The 21,326-nt window shown below is 36.8% G+C and overlaps 1 protein-coding gene across 1 annotated transcript in view; it reads left to right on the top strand.

The window, feature by feature from the left end:
- Positions 1 to 21,326, top strand: part of Malrd1 (MAM and LDL receptor class A domain containing 1) — a 637,041-nt gene that overhangs the window by 298,338 nt on the left and 317,377 nt on the right. Inside the window, exon 25 of the mRNA XM_040755448.1 lies at positions 19,371 to 19,618. Coding sequence (XP_040611382.1) covers positions 19,371 to 19,618 — 248 coding nt within the window. The remainder of the gene's footprint in view (positions 1 to 19,370; positions 19,619 to 21,326) is intronic.

Below are 21,326 nucleotides of genomic sequence, written 5' to 3'. Positions count from 1 at the left end.
CCTCTCTTTTGCAGTGGATTGTTATCCAAGTTTGGGGCTGAAGTTCTGGCTATATATGTGTGTGACCTCTGATCTGGCTGGAGGTCATCTGGAGTTCAGATGTCGGCCTGACTTCTGGTCGGATACAAGGCTTCTGCCTGTTTTCAGATGCTGGTCTGGTTTCTAGGGATCAGGATTCTGGCCTTGCCTCTGGCAGCGTGCAAGGTTTCTACTAGAGGTATGCCCTGGGATGTGGTTATGAAGAGAGGATGGGCATTTGAAGTTATGCTGTGTGAGTGCAGGTGGGCAGTGAGGGGTGGGCAGTCTTAATTTGGGGGGATATCTGTTAGAGGTATGTGCTGAGTTATTTGCTTTTTTTTTCTTTTAAAGCAAAAGTATTCTGTGTTGATGAGTTGGTGACCATAACTTCAGTGCAAAGATTGAAGTCACTGACCTTGGTTCTCCATTACTGGGCTTTTCCCCTTCTTGGTGTTAACTTATGATCAGTTTGTTAGCGGCCATGAAACATTTCATTGGGAATTTCTTTAAAAGCAAAGATAAAACTAGTTATTGTGGTAACATTTAGTATTCTTATCCATGATTATGGAAAAAACTCCCTCTCTGTTGTCATTTCTTGTGTCATATATTTTTTAAAAAATATGTATCTTTTATTTAAATTAGAAACAAGCTTGCTTCACATGTCAATCCCAGCTAACTCTCCTTCCCCTTCTCTCCTGCCAACGACCAATCCCCCATCTCCCCACCCAAATCCTCCATGGGAATCTTCAAAGTCTGTCATATCATCCTGGGCAGGGCCTAGGCCCTCCCCTCTGTGTCCCCAAGGAGAGAGCATCCCTCCATGTGGAATGGGCTCCCAAAGTCCATTCCTATGCCTGGGATAAATACTGCTCTACTACCAGAGGTCCCATAGATTGCCAAGGCCTCATCACTAACAACCAAATTTAGGGGGTCTGGATAAGTTCCATCCTGGTCTCTCAGCCATCAGTCTTGGGTCATGAGCTCCCCTTTGTTCAGGTCAGCTATCTGTTGGTTTCACCAGCCTGGTCTTGACCCCTTTGCTCATCACTCTTCCCTCTCTGCAACTGGATTCCAGGAGTTCAGTGTTTAGTTGTGGGTGTCTGCCTCTGTTTCCATGAGCCACTGGATGAAGGCTCTAGGATGGCATATAAGGAAGGTATTTGTTAATGTCATTATTGGGGAAGGGCTTTTAAGGTAGCCTCTCCACTATTGCTTAGATTGCCAATTCGCATCATACTTATAGATCTCCAGAAATCTCACTAGTGACAGATCTCTCCTCAAACCTATAATGATTCCCTCTATTATGATATCTCTCATCCTGCTCTCTATTCTTCACCAGACTCAAACTTTCTGCTCCTCATGTCCTCCTCTCCCCTCCTCTTCTCCCTCTCTCTTTCTATCTGCTCCCTCTCCCCAGCCCCCACAGTCCCAATCCTCACAGGAGATCCTGTCCCATTCTCCTTCTCCCGGGGTACCATGCATATCTCTCTTAGGGTTCTCCTGTTTCCCAGACTGTCTGACAGTGGGATTGTAGGCTGGCAATCCCCTGTTCCATGTGTAAAACCCATATATCAATGAGTACATGCCATGTTTGTGTTTTTGTGACTCAGGATGGTTTCTTCTAGTGTCATTCATTTGCCTGCCAATTTCAAGATTCTATTGTATTCTACTTCCACTGAGTAGTACTCCATTGTATAAATGTACCACATTTTCTTTACCCATTTTTTCTGTGGAGGGGCATCTAGCTTGCTTCCAGGTTCTGGCTGTTACAAATAATGCTGTTATGAGCATAGTGGAACATACATCCTTGTTGTATGAATGTGCATCTTTTGGGTATATTCCTAAAAGTGGAATTGCTGGGTCATGTGGTAGACTGATTTCCATTCTCATGAGGAATCTGTACTGATTTCCAAAGTGGGAAGTTTGGCACTCCCACTGGCAGTGGAGGAATATTCCCCTTTCTCCACCAAATCACTAACACAAAATATCTAGGAAATGTGGGACACAAAGAAAAGGCCAAATCTAAGAATAATAGGTGTAGAAGATGAAGAAACCCAGCTCAAAGGTGCAGAAAACATATTCAACAAATTCATAGAAGAAAAATTTCCCATCCTAAAGAAAGACATGCCAATGAAAGTACAGGAAGCCTACAGAACACCAAATAGAGTGGACCACAAAAAGTCCCCTCTGCACACAATAGTTGTGCCATATATTTTGTAGTTTTCTTCCTTTAAATCTAGTATATATTTTGCTACACTCACACATTAGTATTTTATTATATTACTCTTTTCAAACTATATTTGGTTCTTGTTAATGTATAGGAGAGTAACTGACTTGTTCATATTATCTGATTCTCACCACCTTGTTGCAATTGCTTATTAACTCCATGACTCTATTGACACTTTTTTATTGCTTTTACAATGTGTGTCATATGTCACAAAGGCAATTTTATTTGTTCCTTTACTTTTTCTTCCTTTTCTATTTTAATTGCCCTATTATACCCTGTCTAACATTCAAAATGAAGTGGAACATGGCATTAAATGCGGTAGTCATGACAGTTTTTACTGAGAAATTATGTTTAAATTAAAATGGGAAACATTGTTGGTTCAAGCCGGGTGATAAGTAGTGTATTTGAAAAACAATACTTAAAAAAGCTATTTTTGTACTATTACCCTGTCAGCAGTAGAGCATGAAGTTTTTTTCTCATCAAATATACTGTCTGTTGATGTAGTTTATTATGAAGTTGAGGATGTTTCCATTTATGTCTAGTTTCCTGATAGTTTTTGGAAGGACTTTGACAAATGCTTTTTCTCTATCTGTTGATATTAAATTTTTTTCTCTTCAGTCTGTTGTGATGAATCATCTCTCATGCTTGTCAAGTGCTGAATCTGGCTTACAAATACATAAGTGTTGTCATTTGGTCACAATGCACAATTATTTTTTATACAGTGTTGTATTAGGCACATTAATAATTATATTGAGGATGGTTTCTTCTTTCTTGTAAAAGAAATTATGGAGAATCTTCCTAATTTTGTAGGATTCTTTTTCCTCTTAGTATTTTCTTGATAAGTAAACTTTGGCCTGCTTGTTAAATTTGACAAAATTGATTATAATATTCTTGCCTAAAACTTACAGACATGGGAAGAGTTCAGGACTGCTCTATATCTTTCCGATCTTCCTTGGAGCAGAAACTCCCTGAGGCATAAACTACAACAAAGTACACAGGCCAAAATAAAGAGGAAATAAGGAGCCAAAATTCACTAAGTACTTGTTTATTAGCAATATGGATTCATTTGTTAGTTTTAACAAAGTTTCAAACAATGAATATTTATTCATTTCTTCATTATATACCAGGTTTGTTCTGTTTACTTGGGATAATGCAGTGTGATATAGGCATGAGTTTTCTATTCTTGCAGTATTTAAGTTGAGAATGGTTGTTTTAGTAGTGAGAAACACCAACACATAATATAAGTAAAATAATAACAGTAATTAGAATATAACATATAATTGCACTACCACATATGTATTTATGTTAAAGTTATGGTGCTATTGTAATATGGAAAATTAGGATGTAAATGTTTAGAGTAGTGGAACATGGCATTAAATGCGGTAGTCATGACAGTTTTTACTGAGAAATTATGTTTAAATTAAAATGGGAAACATTGTTGGTTCAAGACGGGTGATAAGTAGTGTATTTGAAAACAATACTTAAAAAAGCTATTTTTGTACTATTACCCTGTCAGCAATCATACAGTTTTACATATTTATTTATTATTGTGTACATTCATGTATGTGTGCATAGCATATATGAGTGCACACATGCATGTTGCAAAGTACACATGGAATTCAGAGGACAGTTCGATAGAGTTTGTTCTCTCATTTTATCATTTGGATGCAGTGGATCAAACTTCCATAGGTCACCAAGCTTGACAGCAAGCATCATTACCAGAAGAATTGTCATACTGCCTTCATGTGTTTTTTTATGATAGCACAAGGACAATTACACGAGACAGTTATAGTTTATGATTTTATTAGTCTGTTAGGTTGTTTTTATCTTGACTCTCATTTACAAGTTAGAATTCTGTAATTTTCTAGTGAGAGCATCACTTGGGGGTGGGCAGTAGGAGATTGAATTCAATGACACATCTATTTTTAAAAATTTATCTGTATATTATTTTGCCTGTAAGTGTGTCAGTGCACCACCTGTATATCTGGTACCCACCAAAGCCAGAAGAAGACATCAGACCTCATCACCTGTATTTGCTGTTATAGATGATTGTGAACTACTGTGAGTTTCTGGGAATTGAACCTAATTCTCTCAGCTGCTGAGCCATCTCTCTAACCCCTGTTGTATTTGTTGTATAACCCATTTCTTACATTCAGGTCCGTGAGCCATCTGAAACACTGCAAAATTTGTGTCATTTGTGCAGTAGCCTGGGTACTGAAAATCTTGATACTTGTAAGACACTGCTAAATGTATATTGGACTCATTCCCCTGCAAATCACTGTAGGTTGAAAATATAATTAAGCAAAGTATATTTAATATGTCTTACCTAGGAACCATCTTAGTTTAGTAGTGCAGTGTGCTGTACTATAGAATGTTAGCTGTGTGTCCTAGAAACTGAATGGATGACTTGGAGCTGTCCAGCATCATAAGACAGACTCTTACAGCTTATTTCTAGTCCAGTATGATCTAAATTCAGTGTCTGAAGTTTGGTTCTTACTCAAAATGTACCTCTTTGCATGTTACAAAGTCAAAAAAAACTAAACTAAACCATCAAATGTTAGAAACTGATGTTTCACTCAGTCAAAATTCATGTAAAAATCTAAGCAAATAATTTGTATTTAACACATGCCACCTGACACACTAGTACCAAGTTTCTCTCACCTTTATTTGTGAGCTATACACTGATGACTCCAATATACCTGGCCTTGGTAGAGTCAAAGAAAAGAAGATACAGCATGAATGATTCTAGAGGTGCTTATGTAGTAAAGGAAGAAGATGTATGGGCACCCATATGCTGAGAGAGAGAAGGCAGTTACAGTTAAGTGCAAATTATGTCTGGAGAGAAGAAAGGGAAACAATTAAGTCATGTTGAAACACTAATCACAATATTGGCTTGCATAAAGGTGATATATCATCCCAAAACAACTGGCGTGTTTTTAGAAAGTTTATTAATCATGAACTGGAATTTTTTTTACATTCTTTGGGAGATTATGTTAGAAAGTAGGTCAGGTACATTAATAAACCAGGTTTCCTGCAAAGGATCAGCTACCCTAAGCCTTAGGAAGTCATTACTGAAGGCTGCTGCTGCTGAGTGGCTTGCAGCTTAGAAAACTTTCATTGTCTATTCAGAATCATCAGCACTGATCTCTGCTCTTCCTTATGCACTATTGTCCAAATTTTGCATTCAGATAGTCAGTAGAGAAGAGGAATTCATGTTTAAAGTGTTTTTATTGATCACTCTAATGCTTTGTATTTGTAAATTCATTTCAAGTTTTCTAAAGATTGACATTTTCAGGGGAAATTTTTCAAAATACTATGCCCTAAAATATTTTCATATGCAAGCAAATATGTTTCATGTAGAGATATTTTTAAAGACTTAGTTATTTTAATTTATCTGCTATTATAGCTTTGCATATCTGTAAGTGTATCATCTGTATGTGTTGCCCGCAAAGGTCAGTGGGCAGCATTGGATCCCCTGCAACTCAATCATAAATAGTTGTAAATTTCTTGGTGGATATAGGGAACAGAATTGTGGTCCTCTGCCAGAGGAGCCTATGCTCCAAATCACGAAGCTATCTCTCTAAACCTAGAACCTACTTTTAAAGCACTGTTAGCAAAATAGTAAGATTTTCATGTTATTATTGTTTGATGAAAACGATAAGGAAATAAGGAAGTAGAAATGAAATAATTATCACAGATTACTACTGAGGTCACCCTGCAATAATTGTAAAATTGTATCAATTTGCTTTTAATTTTGAGGTAATATGAATTTACTGGGATCTATGTATGAATAGCACAGAAGTCTTTATGTCCTTCATATAGTTCTAGCATTGGTAACAGAACACAACTGTAGTATAGTGTCAACTAACAGTGATTTTGGCTTAACATGTGTGTTTAACTTTCTTATATCTTATTATGTGTGCTCATTTTTAAATCATTACCACTGCTGGTAGTTTCTATCTTTACAAGTATATCTGCTGGTCTGTCCCATACAGTTATACTTATTCCCACCATTCCTAGCTTTGGAAAACTATGCGTTATATTTTGTTTTCTAGTTTTATATTTTATCATTTTTAGAAAAAAATGTAGATGACCTTCTCAGGCTGTCTCTTTTCATCCCAGGATAATACCATTGAGATACATTCACATAATTTATATAAATACACTTTTTAATCTCTTATTCATGTTCTATGACATGGATATAATATTCAATGTTGTTATTTACAATATTAACTATATCATCTTGAATGAACACTAGCACTAAATGAAAGGTACTTTTTCTCCAACATCTAAACATTTGATATTGTAGCTATTTTTATTCTTGCTGTCTCATGGGTATGGAACAGTATTATTGTAATTTATTATTAGTCTTGGTTTTAATAATATTGACTATCATTTTGTTGTTTTTGGACACAAACTCCTACAATGTAGTTCTGACATAGTAGTTCTCTATGTACCTCTGGCTGGCTGGGAATTCATTATGTGATGATGGTGGTCTTGAACAGAGATTCATCTCCCACTGCCTCCCATGTGCTGGGATTTATCATGTATGTGTTATTAAACTTTGTATTTCCTTTTTATTAAAATGCTTCTTCATTCTTTTGCTCTTTTCTAAGTAATATTTTTACAAGACAACTTTTGTTTTGTTTGTTTTTTATTTGTTATTGTTTGGTTTTTCAAGACAGGGTTTCTCTGTGTTGTTTTAGAACCTGTCCTGGAACCTGCTCTGTAGACCAGGCTGGTCTTGAACTCATAGAGATCTGCCTGCCTCTGCCTCCTGAGTGCGGGCATTAAGAGGTACACCACCAATGCCCGGCAACAAGAAAACTTTTAAGACAACTTTATTCATTATTGCTATATGGGTGAAAAGTCTTTGCCCTTAAGTCCCAGATCATGTTTTAATTCCTTGCCCAGAGATTTGAGCAGCAAATAGTTTTACTTTTATGAAGTCCAATGTATTAATATTTCCTCTTCAGGATCTTGGTTTTGAAGTAATGCCTAGGAAAACTTTGGAAGAAATCCTAGCCTCTAAAATTTTCTCCTGTACTTTTAAAAGTTTTATCATATGTATTTTATATTTCAATTGATGACACACTTTGTTTATTTTGTAAAATGTATAAGTTAACAATATTTATTTTCCTATAAATACCCATTACTTTCACAGTATCAAGACTGCCTTCTATTTAATTTCTTTTCTTATTATTACTTTGACTTTTACATCCTTGTCTAAAATAATTGATTATAATGACTAGAGTACACTGAGTGATGCCTCTGCTCTGTTGATTTCTACATGTTCTTAAATTAAATATTTTGTACACAGCAAGGTACTATGAGAAAGTAGTGGAATATGGAAGGCATAAACATAGAGGAAATTCTGAGTCACTGTGTGATATTCCCTAGAACACTGTAAAATGTTCTGTCTCTTTTCCTCTTTCTCCCCTGCCTGCTTCCTGGTTATCATTAATTTTATGACTTTCTATGCCACATACTCTCATCATGATGGGCTTCCTCACTGAAGGTGGGCTAAATGCAACCCAGCCAACTGAGAATGGACTCCAACCTTCAGATCTGTGTAACAGACTAAACCATCCAGTTTTAAGAGTTGCTCTATATCAGAATGGTGACAGTCGTGTAAATCTGACTATCACAAAGTACCTACCCTTGTACTAGCATAACACAATCTACATAATTGAAACTATATGATAACTGAAAACTGTCTAGTGATACCTCCTAATTTGTTATTCCTTAAAACTATGCAATGGTATCATTTACTTTGTCACCCTTTAATACACATTTTATTATTACAGTACTCTGAACATTAAATTTATAGTTTAAAGAGTTATAATTTATATAAAAATATTAACTTGTTCTGAATTATATTAAATAAGAGAAAGGATCTGGAAGAGTTATTTCTCCCATGTGTTTTATCTTCTGATTCATGAGCATAGTTCTCTCCATTACTTAAATCTTTGACTCCTGTCATTAGTGATTACTAGTTTCAGCATACAAATCCCATTAGTATTTAGTATATTTATACCTACTACTTTCACTTTTGAAATATTATAAGTGGTATACAATGTTTCATGTCCATTGCCAGGTATCACAATATGAAATTAATTTTATATGTCAGTCTTATGTTTTATTTTCTGTCAGTGCATATAATTCCTGAGTTATGTCATATATTCTAAAGTTTCTGTGTAGATAATGATGTCATCTGTAGATAGGGACATTTGTCTTTCCTTACAATCTGTCTGACTTGAATATTTTCTAGAAATATCCAGTAAGACCAATTAAGCCTTGAAAATTAATGTTTAGGAAAGGTTTATTATTAGTTGCATTTTCTTTTTTATTTTTATATATATTTTATTTTTAAATTTAAATTTAAATTAGAAACAAGGTTGCTTCACATGTCAATTCCAGGTCTCTCTCCATTTCTCTCCCCTCCTCCCATGCCCTCCCACCAACCTCCCCAGAGAGCTGGCCACATAGATTTTATAATGCCAGGAAAACACACACACACACACACACACACACACACACACACACACAAAATTATATAATATTATATATTATATGTAATTGTGTTTTATAGGTCCATGATGGTAATAAAATAAAATTAGTAGATGAATAGCATAGAAAGTATAGACAACAGGAATAGCATGAATAATCTCAAATACCAGCAGTAGTTAAAAGGAGAATGTTTACAAAAGTGAAGAATCAGAGGCAGCAGAAGAAAAAGGAGGGAAAACACCCAGTCCTATGATCACCAGAAACAAAGGATGCTCTTCTGTTGCTGATTGTGCATACAGCAAGAACATGAGGTTTCAGGACCTCTGCTGAGTTCATAACAAGGAAGGAAACTGGTAATAATTAAATATTAGTTCTAGAAACTAATAGAAACTACATTTGGAATTATTCATGTATAATTGTGTCAATCCTAGTTCATGCTAGGATTACACATAACTCAGGCATTCATGTTTTAAACTTATAAATATGATTTGACATTTACTCACAATAAACTTCTATTGTTATGTTATGTTTTCTGTAAGTTATTGAGCTTATCAAAACTACTCTGTGCCAGGTGGTGGTGGCACACACCTTTAATCCCAGCACTTGAGAAGCAGAAGCAGGCAGATCTCTGTGAATTCCAAGTCAGTCTGGTTTACAGAGTGAATGCTAGGACAGCCAGGACTCCTACACAAAGAAACCTTGATCCTGCTCCCTCAGAAACCCAAACCAAAACAAAACAAGAACCAAAACTACTCTGTTCAGCATGAAAACTTTACTTTGTGTTGGCATATTCTCCAAATATCTTCCTACAACGTATTTTTAAGTCAAATGTACTCTCACTATCTCTCTTCATCATGGTTTATATTACTGTGATAAAACATAATTACCAAAAGCAACTTAGGGAGGAAAGGGTTTATTTCATTTTTCAACTTTCAGGCCCCACTCCATCACAGGCAGAAGTCAGGGCAGAAACTTCAGGTATCCTGGGCAGTAGGGACTGATGCAGAAATCATGGGGGAACATGGCTGACTGAAGGCTCTTTATGGCTTGTTCAGATTGTTTTCTTCCATAGCTCAAGGCCACTTGCCCATGGGTGCCATTACCTCCCTGTTGCCTGGAACCAACAGTGTCCATCTTCAATCCATAAAATACCCTACAGATTTGCATGGTGGAAGCAGGATCAGTTAAGGATCCTCTCCTGATATTAATCTAGTTTGTGTCTAGTAGGCAAAAAAATTATTGAGCTCACTATCCATACATAGTTTCTGAATTCCAATGGTCAGTATAAAATAACTTTATTTCTATTTTTTATAGGTTAAAGAGGTATCTAACATTTCAAGTGTCTGTTTTCTCTTTATAGTTTTAACAAAATGAGTTGTATATACTTTCCCCTAGGTGATTATTCTCTTGAAGTAAGAAAAAATATTAAATAAAGAAAGGAGAGAGTTCTGTTTCCATTTGTAATAGTGAGAACTAACATGGGCAAATGAGGTTAGGGGTACATATAGGAAGGCAATGGGAACTGGGATATAAAGATGAACAGTGTCCTGGACTGTTGCTGTTGGGTTTGTTTAAAATATTTGTGGTAACTGGAGATTCACAGGGTGAGAAGTAATTCCACCTCATTATAAAAGTTCATGGTAATTATCTATTATGTGTTAGAAATTGGAATATGGACAGTGCAGGACCTCAAGAATACGTTTTCTACAACAAACAATATTGAAAGAACCAATAATAGCCACACTTTCTAAAGTGACTTCTGTACTATTCCTCCAGTCTTCTTCTAAAATAACAAGGGTCGGGAATATTGGAGTGATTTCATTCATCTAAAATGTTGTTATTGCAGTTTCATGTGGGAAAATCAAGTTAATAAACACTGTGCATATTAAATACTTAAAAAGAGGATATGTGTAAAATAGGAGTAAAAGGCAGTAGGGGTATAAAGAAGCAAACTGGAAGGTAGTTAGACAAGGAAGAATTACAAAAATAACAGTTATCTTCATAAGTGAAACTTTATGCAGGAATTACATTATAAAAGAGTAATTCCATGATCAAAAAGTTCAAATGTTTCTTGAGACAAAAACATTAAGATGCAAAAATTGAGATGAAACCATAGGTATCACAAGAGATGAAAGTAGAAATTACAATAAATAAAATTATATGTCTAAAGTTCTGGATTAGACACTAAATTACACAATGTAAAAGAAATTGATAAACCATGGTATGGAAATATGTATAGTAATAGTGTAGATAATGACATATGGATAATTAAAATGTGAACTAAGGTTTAAGGTTATCTGAACAAGTAATGAATCATTTATATGGAATTCTCAGTCAAAATAGTTGCATGCTTAAAGTAAAAAGATACAATGAAGACATGATTTAGTAGCTTTCTCCTACATGGCATAACTTACTGTTTTAAAATGTATTTGTATATGGAGCAAACAAAGGACAAATTAAAACTCAATTGTTGATTAATTTTTCAAAATACTTTTGTGAGGTTTTTGATTTTTTGGTAAAAATAAAGACATATAGATTTGAAAATGGAATACAACATTTGACAAACATTCCTTTTTATGGAAATAAATTAATAAAACATAAGTTTAAGAAATCTAGCACAATATTAGGGAGCATTCTACTTACAACTGGGAACAAGAAAACAGTACTGGGTTTGTGCTTTGTCAAAATAACCACAGTATACAACAAACCAAAGTGTCTTCATACATTGAACAGCTACTAAAGGATTGTGTGTTTAATGTGGCAAGAGGAAAGAACTAAAAATCACTAGTCTGTCTTCAAAATGATAAAAAGTAACAACAAAATTTAAATCATTCCAAATGATAATAATCCTAAAACCTATTTATTTCACATTCTTCACATCATAACCTATAGAAACACAGCTTATTAATTTAAACTTTATTTGGTTAGTGATGAGAATATATCCATAAGTAAGATATGTTCCTTTGTTGCTATATAGAAATAATTCTTTATCTGGGAATTGATGCACCTTCTACATGCTTTTCTTTGTTTTTCTATGGTCAGTGTGCTAGAAAGAATGGGTTCTGGCATTTTGATGATAAAATCACTCACATTCTCATTTAGATAAAATAACCTCAGGATAACTCAAACAGCTGTCCAAACAAGCTTTCTTTGCAGGAGTGATGATGTCTGTTTGAATGCAGGTAGACATGCTGCAATGGTTTTCCTCAAGCATTTTCAGCTTCTTGATACTGCCTCACATATATTTATGCTTTCAGAAGTTTCCTTAATATTTAACGACAAATTAATTCAGAAATTATTTTTGGAAAATATGTATAAATGATATATGCTACATTTGAGCAAGTTAATTATACTCAGGTTCTACACAAACTAAACTAAGTCTTTAAAGTGTTCATATGTATACATATATACATATGTAAGTGGCAATAATTAATGAAAAAGAGCAAGGAGGAGATTGAGGAAGATTTATAAGGAGAGAATTAAAGGGGAAAACAATAAAAAACATAGTTATCAAAAAATTTTAGGGATTTTTTATGTGTCCTAAGGAAATAATTTGTAAGTCATGACTGATTGTAGCATATGGATTAATTATGATACATCTTCACCACCATTGTTAGCTTTACAGCCTATTATGTAACTATTAAGAGATATCTATGTAGTTTCCATAAACATGGACATGAAAGAAAAAGTATCTTAATAAAAGTACTGAAATATTAAAAAGAACATCTGAGAGATAGTTTGACATTCAGTACAACTTAACCTTTAATTTCTGCAACTTACTGGAATAACTAATTCAAGTTATTACATATTTTAGTTTTATATAAAATTCCACAAATTTTCCATGCCTTGTTTAAGATATTTTTCTAAACAATTAAAATGATAAATTATAACTTTTGTTTCAGGCAGTATTTCTCAAGTGAAACTCTATTATTAATAATAGCATTCCTAAACTTTTCGGCTGAGACAGAAGAAACAAAGATGAAAGAAAAAATAGTTAATTTCACTGACTGAATACATCTCAAGGAGAAAAGGTGTACAACATTAAAACCTTTTCTTAATGTATTTGAGGCTAGCGCCTGTAGTTTTGCATTATGTAATTATTTGTACTACTTCTTTTTTATTATTACTTTAATTTTAAATAGCTTGCTTCACATGTCAATCCCAGTTCCCTCTTCCTCCCCTCCTCCTGCACCACCCCCACCATCCCTCCTAGATTCCCACCCTCCCACTTCCTTCCACATAGGGGATATCTAGAGTCTGTCATTTCACTCAGGACAGGGTCCAGGCACTCCCCGAGGAGTCCAGGCTGAGAGAGCATCCGTCTTTGCGTTATGGACACACGAAGTCTGTTTGTATGCCAGGGATAAACACTGGTCTACTGCCCAGGGTCCCATAGGTTGCCCAGGCCTCTGCACTGACTCTCACACTCAGGGAGTCTGGATCAGTCCCATGCTGGCCTCCCAGCTGTCATCTGGGGTCCAAGAGCTCCCCCTTGTTCAGATCAGCTGTCTCTGCTGGTTTTGCCAGCTCATTCTTTGCCATTTTCTCATCGCTCCTCTCTCTCTGTCACTGGGTTCCATGGGTTCAGTTCAGTGTTTAACTGTGGGTGTTTGCCTCTTCTTCCATCAGTCACTGGATAAAGGTTCTAGTATGGCTATAGACATCAAGTTCATTATCAGGAATGGGAATTTAAAGTGGTCTCTCCACTATTGCTTAGCTTACCAGTTGGTGTCATCCCTTTAGATCATTAGAGGTCTCACTGGTGCCAGATCTCTCTAATAACCTATGACTCCCTCTTCCCCCTATTGAACCCCCTACTCAACCTTCCTGTTCCCCCATGACCTACTCTCTCTTCCTCTTCTCCCCCTATCTTCTAGCATCTAGGTTGCTTCCAGGTTCTGACTATTACAAATAATGCTCCTATGAACATAGTGGAGCAAATGTCCTTGTTGTATGAATTTGCATCATTTGGATACATGCCTAGGAGTGGAATTGCTGGGTCTTGTGGTAGATTGATTCCCATTTTCCTGAGGAATTTCCATACTGCTTTCCAAACTGGGTATATGAGTTGGCATTCCCAACAGCAGTGGAGAAGTGTTCCCCCTCTCTCCACATCCTCTGCAGCATAAATTGTCTTCCGTGTTTTTTATTTTAGCCATTTTGACAGGATTAAGATGGTATCTCAAAGTTGTTTTGATTTGCATTTCCCTGATGGCTAAGGATGTTGAGAACTTTCTTAAGTGTCTCTTGGCCATTTTAGCCTCCTCTATTGAGAATTCTCTATTTAGTTCTGTACTCCACCGTTTAATTGGATCCTTTGGTGTTTTGGAGACTTGCTTCTTGAGTTCTTTGTAAATTTTGGAGACCAGCCCTCTGTCAGATGTGGGGTTAGTGAATATCTTTTCCCATTCTGTGGACTGCTTTTTTGACTTGTTGACTGTGTCCTTTGCCTTACAGAAGCTTCTTAGTTTCAGGAGGTCCCATTTGTTAATTGTCGATCTCAATGTCTGTGCTACTGGTGTTATGTTCTGGAAGCAGTCTCCTGTACCAACTCGTTGAAGAGTATCTCCCACTTTCTCTTCTAAGAGTTTCAGTGTGGTTGGATTTATGTTGAGGTCTTTGATCCATTTGGACTTCAGTTTTGTGCAAGGCAATAGACATGGATCTATCTGCAGTCTTCTCTATGCCAATACCCAGTTATGCCAGCACCATTTATAGAAGATGCTTTCTTTTTACTATTGTATAGTTTTAGCTTTTTTGTCAAAAATCAAATGTTCATAGGTGTGTGGGTAAAATCAGGGTTTTCAATTCAGTTCCATTGGTCTATCTGTCTATTTTTGTGCCAATACCAAGCTGTTTTCAGGACTATAGCTCTATAATAGAGCTTGAAGTCAGGGATGGCGATGCCTCCTGAAGTTCCTTTATTGTATAGGATTGTTTTGGCTATTCTGGGCCTTTTGTTTTTCCATATAAAGTTGATTATTAATGACCATTGATTGCTCATTCATCTTTGATTTGGAATGGTTGGTGGTGGTGGAAGTATATGTGTGGAATTCCACCCCTTTTTTCTTTTGGCTGTTGGTAAAGTTGGATTATCTAATGCCTATGTTTTTCTGGTTGTAGTTAACTTCCTTGGTTTGGAGTTTTTGTTCCAGAACTTGCTGTAGGGCTGGGTTAGTGAATATGTATTGCTTGAATCTAGTTTTATCATAGAATATCTTGTTTTCACCATCTACAGTGATTGAGAGTTTTGCCGGGTATATTAGTCTGGGCTGGCATCCATGGTTTCTTAGTGTTGGTAGAATATCTATCCAGGACCTTCTGGCTTTCAGAGTATCCATGGAGAAGTCAGGTGTAATTTTGATAGGTTTGCCTTTATATGTTACTTGGCCTTTTTCTTTAGCTGCTCTTAATATTCTTTCTTTATTCTGTATATTTGGGGTCTTGATTATTATGTGGCAAGGGAACTTTTTTTGTGATCCACTCTATTTGGTGTTTTGTAAGCTTCTTGTACCTTCATTGGCATGTCTTTCTTTAGGTTGGGAAAGTTTCCTTCTATGATTTTGTTGAATATGTTTTCTACCCCTTTGAGGTGGTTTTCTTCACCTTCTTCTATACTTATTATTCTTAGGTTTGGTCTTTTCATGGTGTCCCATATTTCCTGGATGTTTTGTGTTATGGATTTGTTGGACTAAAGATTTTCTTTGGTTGATTAATCCATTTCTCATAGCGTATCTTCAACACCTGAGATTTTCTCTTCCATCTCTTGTATTCTGTTGGTAATGCTTGTATCAGTAGTACCTGACTGTTTGCCTAGCTTTTCTATTTCCAGCCTTTCTTCAGATTGTGGTTTTCTTTTTTTTTTTTTTTTTTTTTTTTTTTTTGGTTTTTCGAGACAGGGTTTCTCTGTGGCTTTGGAGGCTGTCCTGAAACTAGCTCTTGTAGACCAGGCTGGCCTCGAACTCACAGAGATCCACCTGCCTCTGCCTCCCGAGTGCTGGGATTAAAGGCGTGCACCACCAACGCCTGGCTCAGATTGTGGTTTTCTTATTGTCTCTATTTCAGTTTTCAACCCTTGTACTGTTTGAAATGTTTCTTGCAATTTTTGGTTTATATTTTCGTCCATTTGTTGCATTTTATGAATTTTTTGGTTTGTTTTTTCTTCAATTTCTTGCATTTTTTGGTTTGCTTTTTCTTCCATTTCTTTGAGGGATTTTTCTATATCCTCTTTTAGGGCCTCTATCATTTTCATGAAATTGTTTTTTAGGTCATTCTCTTCTGTTTCATTTGCATTGGAATGTTGGAGTCTTGCTGGTGTGGAGTCTCTAGAATCTGGTAGTGTCATATTTGTTTCTCTGCTGCTGACTGTGTTTTTGTATTGTCTCTTTCCCATCTCTTCTTCTAGTGGGTGCAGAAAGAGCCCCATACTGATCTGGTGGTTAGCGGACCAGAGTTCCCTTTCGGTGGGTACAAGCAAGTTCAAATACTCTGGTAGTTCTTCTTCTTCTATTCCTTGTCCTAGTTCTGGACCCATGGGTGGAGAAGAAGCCCAGGAATCTGGGTTGTGTAGTCTCCCACCTAGTCCCCTGGTCCCTGGTCCCCTGGTCTAGCTGGTGGAAGAGAAGACCTGGGATCTGGTGTGCTTGCCTCCTGCCAGGATGGGAGGCTCTGTGTGAGTCCCTAGGCACTGGAAGTCACGCCATGAAGTGGGGCCTTGTTTTCCTGGATCCACTGGTTTCCTGGTCTCATTGGTGGAAGAGAGGATCTGGGATCTGGGGTGTGTGGCTTCCGCCAGGATGGGAATCTCTCTTTAGATTGATTTTAATTTGAAATCTAGTTTGTTAGATATTAGGCTTGCTACACCTGCTTGATTCTTGGGTCCGTTTGATTGGAAAATCATTTCCCAACCCTTTACTTTGAAGTAACGTCTGTCTTTGAAGTTGAGATGTGTTTCTTGGGCTGGAGAGATGTCTCAGCCGTTAAAGGCTAGGCTCACAACCAAAAATATAAGAGATGTGTTTCTTGTTTGCAGCAGAAAGATGGGTTCTGTTTTCATATCCATTCTGCTAGTATGTGTCTGACTGAGGGATATTAATGACCATTGATTGATGATTCTTGTTTTGTGCTGATTTATTGGTAGTGGAGTTATTTTGTGTAGGTTCTCCTCCCTTTTTCTTTTGGTGTTTGGTAAAGTGGGATTATCTATTGTCTGTGTCTTTGTGAGTGTAGTTATCTTTGTTGGGTCTAGGTTTTCCTTCTAGTACTTTCTGTAGAGCTGGATTCACAGATACGTATTGTTTAAATCTGGCTTTGTTATGGAATGTTTTGTTTTCTCCATCTATGGTAATTGAAAACTTTCCTGGATATAGTAGTCTGAGCTGGCATCCTTGTCCACTTATCATTTGTAGGACATCTGTCCAGGATCCTCTGGCTTTCATCGTTTCCATTGAGAAGTCAGGTGTAATTCGGATAGGTCTGCCTTTATATGTTACCTGGTCTTTTTCTTTAGCTGCTCTTAATATTTTCTCTTTATTCTGTAGGTTTGATGTTTTGATTATTATATGGCGAGGTGACTTCTTTTTCTGGTCCAGCCTATTTGGTGTTCTGTAAGATTCTTGTATTTTCATAGGCATATCCTTCTTTAGGTTAGGGAAGTTTTCTTCTATGATTTTGTTGAAAATTTTTACTGTACCTTTGAGCTGTATTTCTTCTCCTTCTTCTATACCTATTATTCTCAGGTTTAGCTTCTTCACGGTGTCCCATATTTCCTGGATATTTTGTGTTAGGGATTTGTTGGTTTTGAGATTTTCTTTGGTTGATGACTGTATATCCTCTAATGAGTCTTCAACACCTGAGATTCTCTCTTCTATCACTTGTATTCTATTGTTGATACTTGCATCTGTAGTTCCTGATCATTTACCCAGCTTTTCTATTTCCAGCATCCCCTCATTCTGTGTTTTCTTTATTGCTTCTCTTTCAGCTTTCCAATCTTTCAACTGTTTGAGTTGTTTCCTTTATTTGTGTAGTTGTTTTTTCTGGGTACTTTTTAGATTCTTTTAGAGAATTGTTTATTTCTTGAATTTTTGGTTGGGGCTGGGAAGAGCTGATGCCTTTCCTGTGTGGGCGGGTCCTCTGGATGCCAAGAGCAGGCCCTCAGAAGATTGAGGGGATGGGTGATGGGTGGGAGATGGGGAATGGTCCCAGGGAGACCCAAGCTCACCTGAAGCTGGGGTCACCAGAGGTTGGGGCCTGGAAGGGTTGATGCCTTTCCTGTGTGGTTGGGTCTGCTTCTTGTACTATTTCTTTGAGAGTTTCATGCAATGCTTTCTAATCATATTCAAGGTCCTCCTCCAACTCCTCCCGGATTCATCCCTTTCCTTCTGCAGTCAACTCTTCTTTGCTACTGCTATTCTTACATCCTTCAAGCCAAATTTGTGGTGCTTAGATGTTCTTGGATGTGTGACCTTCCACTGGAGAGTGGTCCACTTACCAAGGCCTATACTCTCAAGAGAAAACAGTCTCTTCCTCTCCCAGAAACTGACAACTGCCAAGTGTTCCATGGCTATGAGTGCGATTGTATTCCCACACCCACCCTACCCTACCTTACCCCTTGCTGGGATTTGGCTTTGCTTGCTTTGCCTTGCATTATGTTTTGTGAATACTGTTACAACTGCTGCAAGTTCATGCATGCAGCTCCCTGCTTTGTACCAAAGATATTGCAACCTGGTAGCCATCTACTATCTCAGGATCATTGTACACTCCTTCAGCGGTATCTTCCACAGTAGTCCTTGAGCCTGTTAAGTAGGGGATGGGGAGGGTGGGGTATATTTTCCCTTTTAGGCTGAACACTCTGAAATCTGTTATTCTCTGCACTATGGCTAGTTGTGCTGTGAGTCTTTGTGTTAAACACTACCCACTCGAAGTAGGAAAATCACAAACGAGGATGAACGATGCATTCACCTTTGGGCATGATGATAAGTCATTAGAAGGACGTTTCTATGAATTCCCTCTTTTTAGAGCCCAGGGAACCCTGCAGAAGAGGAGGTGGAAAGATTGCATGGGCCAGAGTGGATGGAGGACACCAGGAGGGCAAGGCCCCATGAAACAACTGAGCAAGGCCCACATGAGCTCATAGAGACTGAGGCAGCAAGCATGGGGCCTACGTGGATCTGCACCAGGTCCTCAGCATATGTATTATAGCTTTCAGCTCAGTATTTTTATTGGCTCCCTGACTGTGAGAACAAGTGGGTCTCAGGCTCTTGGGACTCTTCCTCATGTTGGATTGCATGTCCAAATTTGATACAAAATGTTTTGTGTCATCTTCTTATATTTTACTTTGTCATGTTTTGTTGTCATCTCTTTGAAGCTTGTTTATTTTTTTTTTCTATCTAACGAGAGACAGAAAGGGAGTGGATGCAGAGAGAAGGGTAGATCGGGAGGAACTGGGAGAAGTAGAGTGAGCTGAAACTATAATCAGGATATACTATATGAGAAAAAATCTATTTTCAGTAAAAAGGGAGAAATAAAAAATAAGATTTAGGGGAATTAAAGAAAAAAAAAGAAGTTGCATTAAAAGTTTTTTCTTTCCTTTCAACCTGAGTTTGCAATTTTCCAGGTACCTCTAGTGGGCGCTGTGACTTCGAATTTGACCTTTGTGCATGGGAGCAGGATCAGGATGAGGACTTTGACTGGAATCTGAAAGCCAGCAACATCCCAACTACTAGCACAGAGCCAGCTGCAGACCACACCCTCAGGAATTCTTCTGGTCATTACATCCTTCTCAAAAGCTTTTACCCACTGCAACCCATGAAAACAGCCAGAATTTCAAGCCCAGTTATAAGCAAGAGAAGCAAAGACTGCAAGGTATAGGGCTGGGGGAAAATTCAGGCTTCTTAAAAAGAGCTACTGAAAAAAGTCATGTACAGAAAACAGAATGTCTGGGCCGAGAGAAGATGTGTTTTCTAACTTACTCAGCATAACATATTTGAGGGGGGGGGAGAATAAATGGGAACATATATTAGAACTATTAGAGAGATAGTCTTATGAATGTACTATTCAGATGTCATGATGTTGAAAATGATTGGGAAAATGCCATAGTTAGCTTTTCACAGTTATATATAATACAAAATAGGTAAAATGCTGTTTTCCCCCCTCTGGAAGGGGGGGAAACTATGACAATTTCATGACCACCACTAAGAAAAATAAATAATAAACAAAATATTAATAATATATCCAAAACTCTGAGGTAGTTAAAGCTATCTATAAAAGAGATAGAAAAGTCTTTCCAGAGAGGGGAAGAGTAGATTTGGTCCTTAAAACAAGAAGGAAAAAATTATAAGCAAGAAAAAACATGATTTTATTCTCAGCTTATAAAATTTTGAATAAATGTCTAAAGTTTCTCTGCTACAGAACTCAACATAACTAAATGTGATTTAAGGCAGTAACTATAAAGTTAGTTCTTAGAAGTGATTCCCCTGTTACCTTACTTAAAAGAGACTGTTAAATAAATATTCTACTTACTTGTACTATGAGATATGTAACATTGAAGTTATGTGATAGCATACATACACTGATTGGGTTGGATGCTCCCCAATGTTTGAACACTGAAAGGAAGCATATTACATTCAAAGAAGTTTTTTGTCAGGTTAGATTAAAGTTGTACAATCTAAACCATTATGATCTTCAAAGCCATGCTCTTTGTTGTACCGTGCGCACAGTAGGAGTAGCTGTAACCCAGGAGCAGACTGTGGATCACCCTTCAGCTGCAGTCATCATCTCCATCAGTCTCAACCCTTGGCAAACCTTTAGTTCATCAAAGGGGATTTTCTGTCTTATCAAAAGCTGACTTCACAGTTGGAGTCTCCCAGAGCAATCTCTGCTCTCAGTTGGGCAGTGAGGTTTACACAAGAGGAATTGAATAAGAATTTTAGAGAGAGGACTTGGCCAGAAGTTTAGAGCAGAAGTGAGAAATCACACAACAGGATTACACTTTGATTTGGTACCAAATTGAATCTTAATAAAGTGTCCTTTTACATGCTTTTGCTGTCTTGCAAAGGACTGACATTTCCTCAAAATTAAAAACCAGACACACTAGATTTCATATATGTTAAGACTATGTCCATAAATTTAGCTGTATCCATCCCTAGGAAAAAAATCTCAAAATTGCAAGTTAGTTTTACTCTACACATCTAATTAATCTAATTAAAAAGAAAATCATGAGATATATAAAATAATAGTTTAACTTCCAAGCTTTTTTTATTTCAGTATTTCCTATGAATGCTTAAAATAATTGTTTTGTCACAGTAACTAAAAATCTTATCAATCTCTATGTCCCTTTGGTCACCAAACTATAGTTGCTCCTATTTAAATCACCTGTTTGAGAATATTAAGAGATACCTGGAAGTGTCAAAATTTTAAGAGAAATGGCTTATTTCGTTTATACTTATTATCTAAATTGAATACAAATAGGCAAGAAAAGGTCATCCTGAGAAATATTGGGTCTTCAAGATGACAGATATTTGTATGAGGAAAGCAGAATGATCAGAAAATTTGGGTAAAATTATCTGTGTTC

This window comes from Mesocricetus auratus, unplaced genomic scaffold, assembly GCF_017639785.1.
Source record: "Mesocricetus auratus isolate SY011 unplaced genomic scaffold, BCM_Maur_2.0 Super-Scaffold_100013, whole genome shotgun sequence".
Lineage (NCBI taxonomy): Eukaryota > Metazoa > Chordata > Mammalia > Rodentia > Cricetidae > Mesocricetus > Mesocricetus auratus.
This window is presented reverse-complemented; position numbering and strand designations above follow the sequence as displayed.